General features: G+C 42.7%; 1 protein-coding gene across 1 annotated transcript in view; it reads left to right on the forward strand.

The window, feature by feature from the left end:
- Positions 1-17,116, forward strand: part of ESYT3 (extended synaptotagmin 3) — a 280,270-nt gene that overhangs the window by 84,349 nt on the left and 178,805 nt on the right. Inside the window, exons 2-3 of the mRNA XM_086957414.1 lie at positions 11,546-11,587; positions 14,829-14,963. Coding sequence (XP_086813540.1) covers positions 11,546-11,587; positions 14,829-14,963 — 177 coding nt within the window. The remainder of the gene's footprint in view (positions 1-11,545; positions 11,588-14,828; positions 14,964-17,116) is intronic.

Consider the following 17,116-nt stretch of genomic DNA (forward strand, 5'->3'; position numbering starts at 1 on the left):
TTCTATAATGTGCGTCATGCTTGGAGTTCTGCGTTTTGCTCTTCTCAGTTTCCAGGCTGTGCCCAATCTCATTTTCCTTGTTTCTGAAAGTTGAGGTCTGACCGAAAAACAAGGGTCCCATCCTTGAATACCCTTGGGAATTCTTTTGGAGGTCTCTGAGAAATCCCAATGCCTTTTGAACGTCGACCAACAGAGTTGACATACCTTACGTCCATGACACTTGATAGATACTTGGTAGTTTATAAAGCAGTGACGGCTCCAGGGAGCCTGGTCCCCCAGGATCCATGTACGTAGGATGCGAAGGAGGTGGAAGAATGAAATTGGTCATTATTAGCGCACATGGGCGCTCATCTGCTTATCACATAATGCATTGCGTGCTTATTTTGGGCCCATAACTCTCATCACATCCTTTGAAAATCCCTAAATCCTTTTGGTGTTTCTGCATTCCAGACTGGATTAATGCCCTCTCAGCAGGTGAACTTTCCAACCTCTGTTATACCTTCCTGGAATGTCTACCAATAATCAAGCTTTTGTCCCAATATTGCAGTAATTCCGAGCGCCTTCAGGGATCCCTTGCTATTTGTAACGAGGATGAAAGTAATGCTTCTCTCGGTGAAACCGAAACCCACTCCCTCTATGTTTTACTTAATTGGTAACAATAGTTTTTGCACACACATGGGCTGTCAAGCCAGACTTAACACGCATTGGCAAAACCAATAGGTCTCGTTTATGAGAGCTATTGGTTTTGGCAGTGTTTTATACCCATGCTGAACAGCAGCACTGATGCTTTACAGTGTGACTAAAATTCATTTTTAAAAGTGTTATGATCCATGCAGGCTAATGCGCTTACTCTTTCATGTTCATTAGCATTGGATGCATCCTAGTCCTTTGTTACTACTAGTTTTCGCCATGCTGCTATATAGCATGGCTACAAATCATTGCCAAAGTCGGCAATGCCCATGCTCTACACCATGAGCAAAAAGCAATGGCAGAGTCATCAGTCTCCAAGATGACATCTATTAGGGTTTCTTATCACTGCTAAAAATATGGCACTTTCTATTATGGTGGTCTTCTGTCATAATCCCTGAAGATTTTCATTGCACTTCACTGGATTTGTTTGCACAAAATTTGGACTCTGTTCATCGATTCCTGTACTGCCTTGATCAATTTTTTGTTATGGATTATTCACACAATTGTAGTTTCACCTCCTAGGTTGTTCACAAACCTTTTGGAGTATTGGGATATTTTAACACTGCATATTACTGTTTGAAGCCCCTCCAATATTACTAAGATGATGGTCTCTATCTCATAAGCATCAGAGAATACTGCTGTGTCTAATTATAGCCCCAAGTGACCTCCATGGGAATGCTGGGTCTTTTTAAAGAAACAGGATAGTAATCCTTGCCCACTTCCTCTGGTAAAAGCTACAAGACTTCAAATATGTTGTAGATTGCCAACATTTCCTCGTTTATTGACACATCCCTTTCACTTACGTAAAAAAACTTTTTATTTCTTAAGTGCCGACATGTTTCTGCCTCATGTCAAGATCCTTTATCTTCATCAATTCTCCACTCAAACCAGCCTTTTACCAGCCCACTGTGGACCCCGGGGTATTCAGTTTATGGAAAGAATTGAAGAATACACTTGATTTTGGTCCATCCACGTGTGAGTCAACAGACCTTTCCCTGTGCTTCTGGCTCGGTCACCAGCATATTGGTAGCAAGCACTGCCCTTGAGAGCACTGGACGTCCTAGTGTCCAATGCTTGGTTCCACTAGGGCCCTACCTGCATGGGACTGGTAGCTCCTCATAAATCTGTAGGATAACTACATGAGCTAGATGTACCGTTAATCTAAATGGGAATCCCTTAAACCAAACACCGGGGACCAGTGTTGAACACCCCTGAGCTAAAGACCAACCTTCTAGCTGATCCTTTATGCATCACTAGTGTAAAAGATAAACTTTCAAAATACATAAATAAAGCAAATCAATAAAATATTTCGAAAATAACATTTCTTATTATTAGACCACAAATCTCGTGCAATGCTTCAGATAACCAACCCTGATGCAGGGCAGGTGTACCCAACTATACATTTGTTCGCACATGCTGATCACAGCTATTGTGCTTTCGAATCCTGGAAAGGTGAGCTCAGCCACCCATCCTTCCTTGGTAGGTAATTTGAGTACCATTAAATTGGGTAATAATAAGAACACCTGTTATCTAGAGCACTTACAGAGGTCTGTCATTAAGCTCTTATTCGAAACGATATTATTTTCAAGTTTTGCTGCAAAACTATTCTCTGTAAATCTACAAAGTTAATTCATTGAATGATATTTGCTTAATTCACCCTGGTTTGAGGATTGGCCGAAGTTATGCACTTTTCTTTTTGTTTGTTCTTCTGTCCTTGACATTGAGGGTGAGTAGGCGTTTTTAGAAGAAGAGCAAAATAATTATAGATGATGTACTAATGAATCAGCCTCTTACTCTTGTAGTTTTAGTGCCCAGCCCTTGCTGTTCTAATAATACCGTGCATTAACCCAATACAGGACTTTGTATTCCAATGAGTGAGAATGCAGCTATAAACTCTAATGTGTGATATTGCCTCTGAGGGTTTCTCGTGACATTTATAAACCACGACGCCGATGGGCTGAATGAATACCCGTTATGTTCTCTGTCTTGATTGATGTATATTCCACTGGGTTCCGCGTTTCGATATCTGCCTTTCTCAAACAGAATTGTGCCTCATCACCCTTCAATGCAAACACTGTGCGCCAGTGACCGTGAAGACCGACAAAAAACCATGGTACAAAAACCTATTCTCATGCCTCCATGTTGGAAGGAGTAGATTGTTAAAACAACACCAATTAACTCAATGTTGTTCTATCAAGCCATCAAGATGTTGTTCATATCCATGCATATTATTGCAAATATGTCATTATTCTATACCGCACTTATTTAAAAATAGATGGTAATACAATTTGAAACTAGAATGATATACTTTACATATGTCGATATTGCAGTCAACTAATACATTCTAAAATCTGAAATTACAGATGTTTGTAGACCATGAAATATTCATAAAGTGCAAACCGTACACATTTTTGTTTCAAACCTGCCACTCATTCCTCCAGTCTTTGGGAAGAGTGATGCTTTCACCTTCCCAATACCGCCATTGCCTATATGGTTCCAAATCAGATGTTGATGTGAAAGGCAGATGCTGAAACGCATTGCTAAATAAACTTGGCAACTAAACATGATCCTGGAGTGCTGGCGTCTTTCCTTCGGTGGAGTTCAGTTAAATATATAAATAACAGGCACTTCACTCATACTCACGTGACAAGAGCAGGCGTGGCGGGCATTGCAGTATATATATGTATGTGTATATGCAAATTGGCTGAAAAAAACAAAGGTTACAAGGACGTTTATAGTTGGGCTCAGATAATACTTGTACAAACCGTCAACAAAGGGAGAGGCAGGGTTCTAGGGCACTCTTAGTCCCCAATCAGTAAATACATAAACAAAGGAAGAGTGTCCGTCAGTATAGCGTTTTATCTGGTGGAGAAAGCACGTAAAAATATGAGGCCAGCTGTTGTTGATCAAAGGACTGGACCAACTTTCAAGAAAAAATGCGTGATTTTTTCAGGAAACCCTCACTCACCCTAGTGGTGACATGCTTCATCATCGGGTCCACTGGGGAGATCGAGTACCTCCCCAGTGTGCTACGACGCCAGGAGACTGCGGAGCAGGTTTTGTGAGAGTGAAATGTGAAAAAAGAGTGTGGTTAAAAATGTCAGAGGTTGTCCCAAAAAATCATTTATTCACTGGTCCGGCGGGGGACAGCTAGGTGCCGAGCGGGTGCCGGGCGTTGCGGGCGGTGTGCCATTGTCGCTCCCACCCCCCCCCCCCCCCCCCCCCCTGAATCTATGGGGCGTGGTCCACTTTGATTACAAACTTCTGGGCTCCTCGCAATAGAGGTCAAATCCCCCAGCCTTTTGGTTTGTATTTTTAAAAACGCACCTTTTTACACATAGTGTTACTTTTTAACTTTCACAGCCTACGGCAGGGTAGGCCTTAGCGCGCCTATACCTGCTGAGGTAACACCCGCTTACTGGTCCTGACGAAAGCCCTGTAAATCACACACTTAAAGGGCAGAAACATGTTGACCTTCCCCTAACAGGGAAACACCAGTATTTCTTTAGGATAGTTTCCCTGCACATAGCCTTAAATTTTTATTATGTCAAGTTGACCAGTGAATAAATGATTTTTTGGGACAACCTCTGACATTTTTAACCACACTCTTTTTTCACATTTCACTCTCACAAAACCTGCTCCGCAGTCTCCTGGCGTCGTAGCACACTGGGGAGGTACTCGATCTCCCCAGTGGACCCGATGATGAAGCATGTCACCACTAGGGTGAGTGAGGGTTTCCTGAAAAAATCACGCATTTTTTCTTGAAAGTTGGTCCAGTCCTTTGATCAACAACAGCTGGCCTCATATTTTTACGTGCTTTCTCCACCAGATAAAACGCAATACTTGTACAAAACCATTGAAATTCCGCAGTTCTAGTTACCTGTGCTAACTAACGTATGCCCCCATAATGCACTGCTTATGACCTCACATATTACATCAGTCATGGCATTGTCAGTGACATCACTTATGACATCATCCAGTGAACATTTCTGAGACTTAAAGACACGTACTAAGCTACTGCATAAGTTCATTTACTATTCTCTTTGTACTACTACTGAGTGACACTGTTTCTAATGTATGTCATCTGAGTGGCACTGTGATTGTCTATCATTGTGGATGTGGGTGTCTGAGTGGCTGTATGTGTGTATAAGGGTGTGTGAGTGGCTGTATGGGTGGGTGGGTAGGTGTTTGAGTGGCTGTATGGGTATGTGAATGGCTGTTTGGGTAGGTGAGTGGCTGAGTGGGTTGCTCTATGGGTGACTGAGTGGCTGTGTGAATGGTTCTATGGAACGTGACTGGGTGTGTAAGGGATGTATGAGTAAGTGAGTGGCTTTTTGAGATGCTGTATGGGTATGTGAGTTGGTGTGTGAGTGGCTGTTTTGCACAGTAAGTATCTGTGTGAGTGGCTGTGTAGGTGAGTGAGTAGGCATGTGAGTGCTTGTATCGATGTGTGAATGGGTATGTAAGTGGTTTTGTGGATGTGTGAGTGGCTGTATGGGTGAGTGAATGGCTGTATGGGTGAGTGAGTGGTTGTGGAAGTAGCTGTGTGGGGGAGTAAGTGGATCTGTGAGTGGTTTTGTGGATATGTGAGTGGCTGTATGGGTGTGTGAGTGACTGTGTGTTTCAATGTATGTGTCAGTGAATGGTTGTGTGTGGGTGTATAAGAGGGTGTGAGTGGGTGTTGGAGTGGTTCTGTGGACGATGTAATCAGTGATGTCATTTGAGATGCAATCAGTGATGGCATCAGTGATGTCACTGACCATCTCCTCAGTGATGTAACATGTGAGGTAATAAGCAGTGCATGGAGGGGCGTAAGCTATAGTTAGCTCGGGTAACTATAACTGCTGAATTTCAGTGATTTTGTACGAGAGAAATCTGAGCCGAACGATATCGTTCCCAGTTAGTGTACTAAACAAATGTACACGGTGCTGAGAGTCCAGCGGGTCTCCAATTGATTTACAGAGGCTAAAGTAGATAATACTAACACACTTTTTTTTGGTAGTGTGGGCAAGCAATAAGGCTTATCAGAGGGTAGTGCTAAACATTTGTTGTACTCAGAGGCAATAAATAAGAGAGACACTCAAAGAAGGATCCTAACTACAGGGTTTGGCGAAGGCAAAGCAAGTGTCTTTTCTTTGCAATTCCATATTGGACAAACATTTTCAATGCAATAGGTCTTGCATTTGAGAGAGTTTGAGCTAACGACAATGCCTTTTATATATGTATTGGTTTTTAAAACAGATCAATAAAAAGCATTGTCATTTAAAATGCCAATAGCTTAAACTCTTGCAAATGCAGGACTTAATGCATTGCAAATGCTTGTTTGTAAAAGTGCCTCATGCGGCGCCTTCACTTTAATGGCAGCCATCCCCCTGTCCTAGATGCTGCTCGTCTACAGAAAGAGGCGTGGCTGCCATCAAAGTGAAAGCGCCGCATGGGACGCCTTTTCGACTAAAACATTTATTTGGCAAGCTGACAATTTTTTTTATTTTTTGTGAAAGCGCCCCATTTGGTGTTTTCACTTTAGTAGTGGCCACCCACCTTTATTTCAACAATAATGTGTTTAAAGAAAGGGGCGCAGAATGGGATGCTTTAAAACCAAAAAGTTAAGAAATAGAAAGAAACAAAAAAACATGTGGTCGCATTCGGTGCTGCAAACAACAAACCAACAGCACGGCGATGTGAGGAAGCGTGTTGCAGGAGAAAACCATTTACCAAATAGTTCTCAGAGGGTGTAATTAAGCCCTACCGAGTAACAACACATGTAACCGAGGGTGTCCTCATAGGAGGTGACAAGGCAATACTAAGGAGGGAGCACTTAGCCTATTGACCAATATAAAGCCATAGTTTACAAAGGACAGTGACAGGAGGCAATTACAAAGATGGCCGGAAAGTGGTCGAAGCTTCAAGTCCATACCTGAATACATCATGTCTCGAAGAGACTGCGCAAGGGCTGTCTAGGCGAGACCTAAAATGATCTGAAATCCTTTGTGGAGGTGACTGTATCTCTGATTTTATTGGAGCACAGTCGGATTGTGACAAGTGAGTTCTTTTTTATCCACTCCTGGTGAAAGCATAGTTCTCCCTTTAAATTGCTAGGAGTATGCAAATATGGAAATCACTTGGATGCTTCTGTTTGGCCCCTCCCACCATAGTAGTATCCAAAGGTCTTCCTTTTTGCCAGGAAGATGGGCAGCTTCACAAGCGGCCTCACCAGCGTGTTACCCACCGATTTTGGTGAGGAATTCTTGATACAGAGGAATATGACTACATCTCCACCAAACAAAGAAGCACTTACTTCATATAGTTAAGAGGAACAACCCTTATTTTTTGGAGATTTACGTCTTCATAGTCTCGCTATCTTCTCTATAGGAAAATCATGTGATCGCATATTTTCAGATAAAGCCGCACCAGGAACAATCCCTTTGCCCCAGGGCACCTGCCCAATCCTCCTTTCTTTGTGCTTGTCCTGGCAACGCCTGTGCACCCCCATTGTCTCTTTGCTTGCCCCAGTTCCTCCCTCCACACTCCGTTAATGGAGTGCCTGCCCCCAGCTACTCCCAACCACCCTTTTTTGTCTGTGGGCTTACCCCCAGGCCCTCCAGCCTACCCTCTGCTGTCTGCGTGGATGCCCCCATCCCTTCCCACCAATCTTCTGTTGTCTATCTGCCTGTCCCATACCCTCCAGCCCACCCTCTGTTGTTTTTGGGGTTGCCCCATGGTCCTCCCGCCCACCCTCTGCTGTCAATGTGGATAGTGCCCAGCCCTTCCCACCAGGGCTGGCTCTATGGCGGTGTGACCGGTGTGACCAGTGCAACCGCACCAGGCGCTGACTTCGGGTGGGGCATCGTATTTGGAAGCATTGTGTGCTTTTAAAAGCACCTGCTGCCGCATTCCTGTCCCCCAGAAATGTACAGGCAAAAATATAAATGTCAAGATAACTGCGGTGATTAATGTGCTTCTTAGAGAGGGATTGGTTTGTCTTTTGGAATTGTTGACTCCTGGTAAGGTAGTGCAGAGTCTTAATATGCATGCTGCAAAGAAAGTGTACCATTCAGTTCACAAAGCGAATATTATACAAATAGGTCAGTGGGTTAGTGTTTTTTTTTTTGGAAAGATCCTTTTGTGATTTAGTTTATAAATTATAATCCTAACCTGAAACAGTGAGCTATTAACGGTCACCAAAGAGCTGCATAAAAACTGCAAGTCATAGATTAATTAGCACGTTATGATTGTATCCCTTCTTTTATTATCCTAATGATGGAACAACTGGTTCATTTGGATAGAAATTAATTCTGATTATTAAAAAGAACCATGGTGTTAAGTTTTAAATTGTTTGTGCTTTTCCAGACCAAGCAATGTTAAACTATTCCATCTTCCAGAATGGATGACGTGACACCTGTACCTTTTAGTCCTTTGTTTTATTTAACATTTCCTATAACCCTTATCTACACACCTATGATTGATTGTCTCTGTTTAGTGCGTGTGATGTAAAGTGCCCTGCCACCCTACACTAGTATGAGTGGCAACGGCGCTATAAAACGAATTAAACGTTTCTGAAAGAGAGTGGTTATGGAGACTTGAGGGGCATTGTTAAAAGGTGGTAGTGAGGCAATCCATAACGGTGGTGGTTATTGGGGGGCGCCAACAAACCAGGGCGCCAACAACGCTAAAGCCGGCCCTGCTATCCATCTGTTTGCCCCCAGACCATCCCACCCACCTGGGACCTGTTGGCTTTTCCTATGCTTGTATTAAACGAGCATTACACCTTGCAGAGTATGAAGCACCCCGATAAACAGGGAGATTAGCAATTGGGTGTGCAGAAAGTGCAGTGTCACCAGGGCCCAGGGATGTGAGGGACTTGCTGAATCCCATTTAATGCAGGATTTGGGCACCATTTCTTTTGTCTACATTAGGGTTTTTGACACCGGTGTCACATCCTACATCTACAGTGCCATAAGTTTTGGTTTGTAAACAATGTCATATTAGCATGCACCTCTGGTGGTTGCCTCTTGGACTTTTTTTTAATTGTTTGCTTTGTGGGTAGCTTCTCAGCAGACGGATGTTGAAAAAGAGGCCTCTATTTAAAATAACGGATTTCGTGACACCCTTTGATATAGTGAGATATTTAAACATTTGCTGCCAGCTCCGGGCATCGTATACATTCGTTTGTGTGCTGCATTCCTCCGTCGTGCCATGTCTCAAACTGAGCCACAATGCAATCGGGTACCAGTCTGTGCCGAATAGCCCCTTAAAACCGAAGTATAAGTGTCCGCTCTGAAGCCAATGTATTAACGCTGATGAGGGGAGGAGGGAGGGAGTTGTCTATCACTGGGTTGCTGTTGTGGGATCTGACTTGGTGACAAACACTACTGTTGTTCACAATAAGGTCTGTGTGCTCGTCTGCAGCAGTGGCACTGTTAGCCTTCTTGGCTTCCCGTCGGTACAACAAACAGACCCATATTGAGAAAGCTTTGGAAAGTAATTGGCATTTGGTAGATGATGATCGCTGTGTGACTAAAGACGTTCTTAAATTCGTTTTTTGTTGTGCTTTTTTTGTTTGTTTTACTTGCCTTCTCTTTCTGATAGCCATGCTCGGCCAGGGACAGAATATATAAAATAAGTGGCCACCATTAGTGAATCCGATATCTAAAAAGTGTCCCTCGTTTGCAAATCGGGATAGTTTTGAACTTGTAAACACGTATTGTATAGGTGTTTTCAAGATTTGGGCAACTGAAGAATTTGTGCTTGGTGAAGGTAATGTTTGTGGCAATATCAGGTAAAACAACATTAAAACCGGTTCAGCACACCATAAATCAGACAGACAAACAGCCAAAAAACAGCCCATGCCCTAACCTGTCAAACCAGTCCCTTCTTGCTTATACCCCTTAACTACTTTTGCAGTAATCTACTTTTTTGCCGTGAGGGTTTCTCAGTGGATTTAAAAACCAGAATTCCCAGCTCAACTTTTCTTGCAAAGGATTTCGAATTAAGCATTGTGTCGTGCACACAAGTGCCTGCTCACTTTACAAGCAGAATCACTTACGTTGTATTCACACTTCACTCGCAGGCCCCCTGTATTCAAACGAAACTTCAGAGGCCCCTGCATCATATCCACATTTTACAAGCTGGGCAATCTCCATCAACACAATTCTCACTCCTCTGAGGTAAGGGCCTCTTGCCACATATAATATTTATATATCGCAAGATGCCCCCCATATAATCACATTTTACAAACACACCCTGCATCTTATACATACTACACAAAGCTCAGTCTCCTGCATCCCATCCATGTTTTACAAGTTGGGCCACCTGCATCACATTTCTCTTTCGCAAGCAGTGGTTCCTTGTAGATGGCCACAATTCACAAACTGGCCCTCTTGTGCCATACCCATAATTCACAAGCTGAGCCCCTTGCATCTTATTGACGTGCTGGGCCCCTTACACCATGTCCACAGTACACACGCTGGGCTTCCTACTTTACATATCTGTAATTTACAGGTAGAAGTCCCTCATAGAGCAGTTTAGTCACATTTGCAAAACTTGCCATTGGGTTTATGCTATTGTTTTGTTGCTTGGCATTGGTATTTGCTTTAATATTGTGCTTGATATCCCCATACTTGTCTTCTTTATGATTAAATATTTCATTAAGAAAAATTATGTGCGATCTGAATACAGAATATTGGCCCACAAAATCGGCAAAATGCTGCAGCCTACATGTGTTATAGTCCCCTGACTGCTGCATATTCTCGCCTCCGGATGAGGCAACAGACTGAGGGGGAAAGTCAGACTCCTTACCTGTAGATCACATCCTTGGCAAATAAGATCAGGGCCACGAGCCTGCACTGTCGCCATTCTGTTTTACAGAAATAGTTTTTTTTAATGGATGAGTGAAAGTGGTAAGTTATGCAATGTTTAACTAGCACGCTCTTGCCATTCTGCAACCCTAGAGTACTTTGTCTTTCATACACGTGTCTACTGAAGTGAGTTTTCCCACTAAGGATCTTTCTTGACCATCCCGAGGAAGGTGAATGTGGTTGTGTGGAGATGAACAGTTTTTCTTGTCAGTGTGGTTTGTCACAGTGGGAGTGCGGTGGGTCTTCAGACTCTATTCTGAACTGCTGTCTGCCTCGTCACTTTATCCCTCAGTGTGTGAGTTGTATCCGACTTACTGTTGTACCAGGTAGTTACTGAACCTTCCTATGTGCCTTTTGGGTTCTTGCGAGAGAGAGCTGGGGCCCAGGCGGGGCTAATAGCCCGATTGGCTTATCTGCAACAAAGCAGGATATTGAGCAGATGGTCAGTGCATGGAATTAAATAGTTGGGTTCAGTTCAGACCTTTCCCTTACTGTCCTTTCTGTTAGTTACCCAATGGATAAACTGGGTAGGGTGTGTGATAGGTAAATGTAAATGTATTGCAATTCATATAGCGCACGTATCACCCGAAGGCATCAAGGCGCTTGTCTTGGGAACCCGTCCTGGTATTCCCCTGAAGAAGAACAGCAAAAAGCTTAAGCTGAGCCTTGATGGTGAAGTTTTCAGTTTAATCCAGTGTGGGAAGTAACTTTAAATATTCAGACAAACCCAAATTAGGGGTAAGTCCATCTTCTACTGGTGGACAAAGACCACTTTTCCTGCTATCAGATCGCTGTAGCATGCTGACACATAAAAAGTAAACATATTGCTAAATCAATGAGTCATCTGCTCACTAAACCCCATAGTCCTTTTCAGAAATTCAGCATCTTCTTTGGGTTAGGTGTGTATTCAAAGTGCTGTTTGCTTCCACAGTGAAATGCTTGAAGACCATCGGCCTGGAGATTAAATGCTCATTGAGTCATTATCTTTTCTGTTGTAGGTCCATTATCCTGACGTGGAGCGGGTGGAATGGCTGAATAAGGTAAGGGAAGACTTTATTTTGATCTAGTTTAACCTGTTTAGCATGCTTTTCTGGTCGCACAGCGGATATACAACTTTCAGTGTTTTAGTTAAATTAGAACATTTTAAATTTCTAAGCACTTCTATATTGGTTAATATCACCCAGGAGTGCAGAATTTAATTTTTGAGTAGATCAATATTCCAAGACTTAACAACATCCTGAGACTAGAGTTTCTCGTAGGCTGTCATTTTAGTGTTTTATTTTACCTGGATTGGGTTGTTTTTTTTCCTTTAGAGCTGTATGTGGGAAAACTGTATTTTATCATTGTTTTTACTAGTTTATTCTTTTTGAAGTGCTTTTATAAAAGCTCTTTACAAGCTCAAAAGGAAATACAGAATCACAATTAATATTTTGATATTCTCCCAGGTCGTGGGCAAATGTAATCGGACTAGCCATAAGGACTAGCCGTTCCCTCCACCAACACTTGTTTGAATCCTAAGGCTTAGGGACTAACTAGACTTCTTGCCAACTCTGACCCTAACCCTATTAACTAGTACAACTTACCACCATTCATTTGAAATAAAACTTGTAGAACAGTAAAGCTGAACGGAGCAACATGGCAGTGTGCATCAGTGAGGATTAAGACAGAACCTGAGACGGTGCAGTACATGTGTACAAAGGATACCTTGGTCTTTCAGAACAAGGATGGCTGATGTCTAGGGCCAAAAGTCCAGGATGAGGGATTAAGTCCTCTCTGACCAAGAATCAACTATGCATGCACAAGTCTATGGTGGGTTTTAAGCTTGGGCTTAAAACGGGAACGAATGATTTACCCTGATGTTCAATGAGAATGGTGTTTTAATAGAAAAGCCCAGGTCCCTTAAAGTACCGTAAACTGGGTGGTGCACAGGGAGGCTGGTGGATATATATATATATATATATATATATACAGGCTGAAGGTTATCAAACTGCTGCCCTGAAGAAGAGAAATATGTGGGACGGGTCACGGTTCTAAGAGCGACAAGGAAGAGGTGATTTTGTATCTCCTTGAATACCCTGCAAACACGCTTAGATCGTTCTCTACAGTTATACAGGATGCTCAGTGATGGTATGTAGAAGATGTTTTCTGGAGATTGAAAAGTGTTCACTTAAAACTGCTGACCATATTTTTTGGGTGGGGTAAGGAATGCTGGTACAGGGTGTTCAGTAGGTCTAACAGGAGAACAGATTAAAGATGGGAGGAGAAGCAGTTCATCAAGACGATGCCTGTAACCAGAGATGGGAACACAACTAACCTGTTTAGGTGGCTGACCATGTTACATGTTGCAATGAGGTTTAGAAAGAAAGAATTTTGTGAACAGGAAGCTATGGTCTTCAGAAAGGTCCTCCGAAAGCTCTTCAGAAAGGGCCTCAAAACCCTGCTCTTTACTGAAGCCTACTCTTAGGCTTTTTCTCACCTCCTTTTCATTTCAGTACCTGGCTATTTTATTCCATCTTTTGCGCCTTGACGCCTTTGGGCAAAGTAGCGCTTATATAAATCGCCTTTCATTCATTCATGGTGGACAGAGTAAAGAAAGTCTAAAACGTATGTGTGTTGTTTAATTTGAGCAAAGTTGGTAGATGCCATATTGTAGGGAATTGTGGATAGATATGAGAGGAGAATGGTTTAAGTTCAAACCAGGAGGCTGCCCTGGTTTACTGTGGCAATTCCTTGATTATTTGGAGTGAAGAAGCATTAAATGAGTTGTTGAAGGGTTCCCTGACCAGGCTGATTTTGTTGGGGAAGCAGAATACAAAGTATCTACCCAACAGGTTGGCCAGGGTTATGTTGTGCATTGATTTGGGGACGAAAAGAAGGTTTAGTGTGCAAGGTAGCAGCTGTGGTTGTGGCTAAAGTGAGTTGATGAGGCCATGGTAGTGGGTCAGGTTTGATACATCTGTGGTTCTCAACAAGGTGCTGAGGGGCCTGCTTGTTAGTTTCTGAGTGTACTTACAGGCATAGGCGAGATTTCATTAGCATGTTGAGTCTCGCTGAAAGTGTTGTAAGAGGCGGAGTGAAGGGCAGGAGACGGAGGGTATTGGATCTGATCAAGGTAAGAGATTCATGAGTCAAATTAGATGTTACATTTGTATCTGGGGGATCTTAGTGGGTTTAGGTGTGTTGATAGTCAGGCGAAATAGAGCACAATGTGATCAAGGGTCTATCTTGAGGCAGGGATAGGTCAATGAATCCCTGAAGTTTCCTTTTGGAGTGGGTAGGGCTACAGTCTGCTTTGGAAAGTAAGTAGTCCTCGAGTAGTGCAGCAAAGAGAATTATTTTGGGCAATTCTTCTTTTTGAGACTGAGATCCTCAAGCACAGCGGGGGGTGCAGAACAGTAAGTGCATGATCACATTACAGTCCAGCAAGGTACTGGTCATTCAAAGACAAGAATGGCATTGATGGCTTGGAGACATTGAGAGTGGAGTTCAGCAATTTGCTAGCCATTCTCTTCATGGACCCATCTCAAGTTCTCTGGCCTTTCTGCTAAGTTTACCAGATTATACTATGTCTCCAGGCCCACAATTTTACTGCCCTGGACTTTCTTTTAGAAATCTATCACATTCTGGGGGCAGTAACCCTGGTTCACACCAACTCAACCAGTTGGACTCCCACAAATGAATAAAATGATTTGGATATCCAGTGTTATAGCTCGGGCGGGGGTGTATACACAGCTACACCTCTTATAGAGTTTAGAAATGACACATGGACGATAAGATGAACTTTCGAATACTGGGAATGTCAAATCTTAGTCCATGTTTAATTACTTTCAAGAATGGATATAATTCTTTTAAACTTCTAATTGCTCTGGCTTCCAGTTGCAGTGTGTGAGCCTCTACCTTGGTTCATCCATAGACAATATAGGTACATTTTTAGGGCATGCCAATCAGGAAGGGCAGTACAAGACACCACAAAACATACTGCTTACTTTATATCAAAATGTCTTGCAATATTTGGTAGGACATGGCCCTGCAGCTGGGAGGGACAGGTCCTGGTGAATCCCGCCGCACCTTTTTGGTTTTGTGGAGTATTTATGTAGAGCTGTCAGTAGCGAGACTGCGAATAATGCAAGCATGGCTGAGCATCTTACACCTGATGTTGGAGAACATGATCCTGAATTTTCACTTTACATTGAGTTAATATACTGACGTTTTGTCCACATGTGTTTTTGAATTTGCATCTTAGAAGATTGAAAATGATCCATTTGTTCCACCTCTCTGCAGATCCTGGCTCAGGCTTGGCCTTATTTCGGAAGATACGTTGAGAAACTGCTACAAGAGAAGATCGTGCCAATCATCCGAGCATCAAATATGCACCTCAGTGCATTTACTTTCACCAAAATCGATTTTGGACAAAATGTAAGAAAATTCTCTTTATTGCATTTTCCACCATATGTTTCTTTTAGTGACGGTGCCCTGCTAATTCGCTGTACGAACTGGAAATGTGTCCTTAATTAAGACCAGACCATATTCTTTGACTTCATTCTTAGACTGTACCTAACCATTGATGTTAGGGGTGTCACGCAAGGCCCGACTCTGCTTTTTTCAGAAGCTAGCAAGGAGGAGCATTAATTATAGCTATAAATAAGGTCTTCTAGTTTGCACACAAGATATATTCAAAAACTTTTCATATGAAAACTCGCCAGGCTCTATACGGACTGGTTTAGACGGGAAGGGGATGACACGCGACGACGGCCGATTCTGGAACAGCACTGGTTTGACGAACCTGCAGCTGGATTTGAATAAGTACGGACCACTGCACATTACACCATAAATCAAGATAAGACAAGAAAGGGGACATTTTACACGAAGCCACTTAATAAATGGCTAAGCATATCCTCTGACTCGCTATAATCCTTGAAAGCACTGCTCCCATGGGATGTCTCATCATTTAACACACATCCGTTTTCTTTCAAACTACATATGAATGCTAGTTCCAGGACCCGTAGGTCCCCTATCGAATTGTAACAGAACTTTTTGCTATATATTGATTCATACGTAACACTTGATGGTTTTGAATCAGTGATCCTGTGACCACACACAATTTGGCCATAGAAGCCGTAGCTGGACTTCTCCAACACAACATCGTCGCGCTTAAGGAGCTTCTACTACTTATCTTGCCCTGAAGAAGTCCCCGTAGGGACGAAACGCGTCGGCTGTGTCCTTTAACATTTGGAATGAATAAAGAAAAATCTTTTTTGTGAGAAAAAAATTGTCCGGTTTCATATGAAAAGTTTTTGAATATATCTTGTGTGCAAACTAGAAGACCTTTAGTTTACACATGTCCTTGTTGTGGTGCACCTTTGCTTAAAATCACGTTTTGCATCTCAAAGTTCTATAGAGAACTGCCATTGTGATGGTGGGTGGTTGTCAGTGTGCACACTACTCCCTCGGTGATATTTAGAGGGGAAATACTAATTGGGCTATTGTGGTCAGGTGCATCTTAAAGAAAGGTTCCACCATCCAACTTGTTTCTTTATAGCTATAAATAAGGTTATGTGATATTCGTAGTGTACTTGTTGAAATCTTTGAACTATAAAACGCACCACGTCATGGCCAGATTGGCAGACCGGGTTTTGTTAGTTTGTGTTTCTTTTTTTGCATTTTTTTAAATCTGATTTCAACTCCCTGAATAGATGTATTCATGCAGCAGTAAACTCTAACCTATTTTATTGCATAGTTTTGCTTTTGCGTTTCCTGCCCCTGATGATACCCATCGGAGGGTTGTACATCATACGCAAGAAAGGTGATGAGAGGAATAATTGCAAATAGTCTAAACCCATGACAATCGCTCTGGGCAGCATTCCGACCCATTGTTTTGGCCACTGATCTTCTCCAATCAGAGACCCACCCTATACATGCGTATGGACCCAGCTCTTTATGGATGGTTGCCAGTGGTTAGCCTGTTTAAAGGCATTCCATCGCCTTCTGTGTTCGTTATGATGCCTTGGGTGCTAAGGCAAGACATGGGTCCCTTGCTCATTGTGCCACAAGATCCAATTTATACCTCACTGACAAAGCCTAAGAAAGCTGAAGCCAGTCTGGGCCTCTGCACAGTCCTTTCTGGATGGACCCTTGCCTGAAAGGTTGGGATGGACTGTTCCATGAGGAGCAGGGTCGGAGAAAGCAGGCCTTTGTTTACAGTGGTACGGTGGGCGCAAAACGATGGTCTGGCATGCTTCCCAGAGGGCTTTTCAGTGGTTAAACTATTTGCATGCATTCTCACATCTTTTGAGTGTTCGATACCCATCGAAGGACTTTAGGGAATAGGGCCCATTTTAATATGTTAGGCAGTAAGATTTGTATTTCCATTTAACGCGGTTTGTGCTTACGTTGGTGGTAAATGCCCACAGAGAGACTCCACTTTGGTAATGGCTGCACCGAGATTTGTTACCTAAACAAGGACCTGTAAAAGAAAGTCATTCTTTGAGTGTTTTTAGGCCAAGTTTGGCAGTTTTAGTGATAACTCAGTTAAGAAACTGTTTGTGCAGCAGAATGTCGTAACACTCTCT

The sequence above is a fragment of the Lissotriton vulgaris genome, chromosome 2_1 (assembly GCF_964263255.1).
Source record: "Lissotriton vulgaris chromosome 2_1, aLisVul1.2, whole genome shotgun sequence".
NCBI lineage: Eukaryota > Metazoa > Chordata > Amphibia > Caudata > Salamandridae > Lissotriton > Lissotriton vulgaris.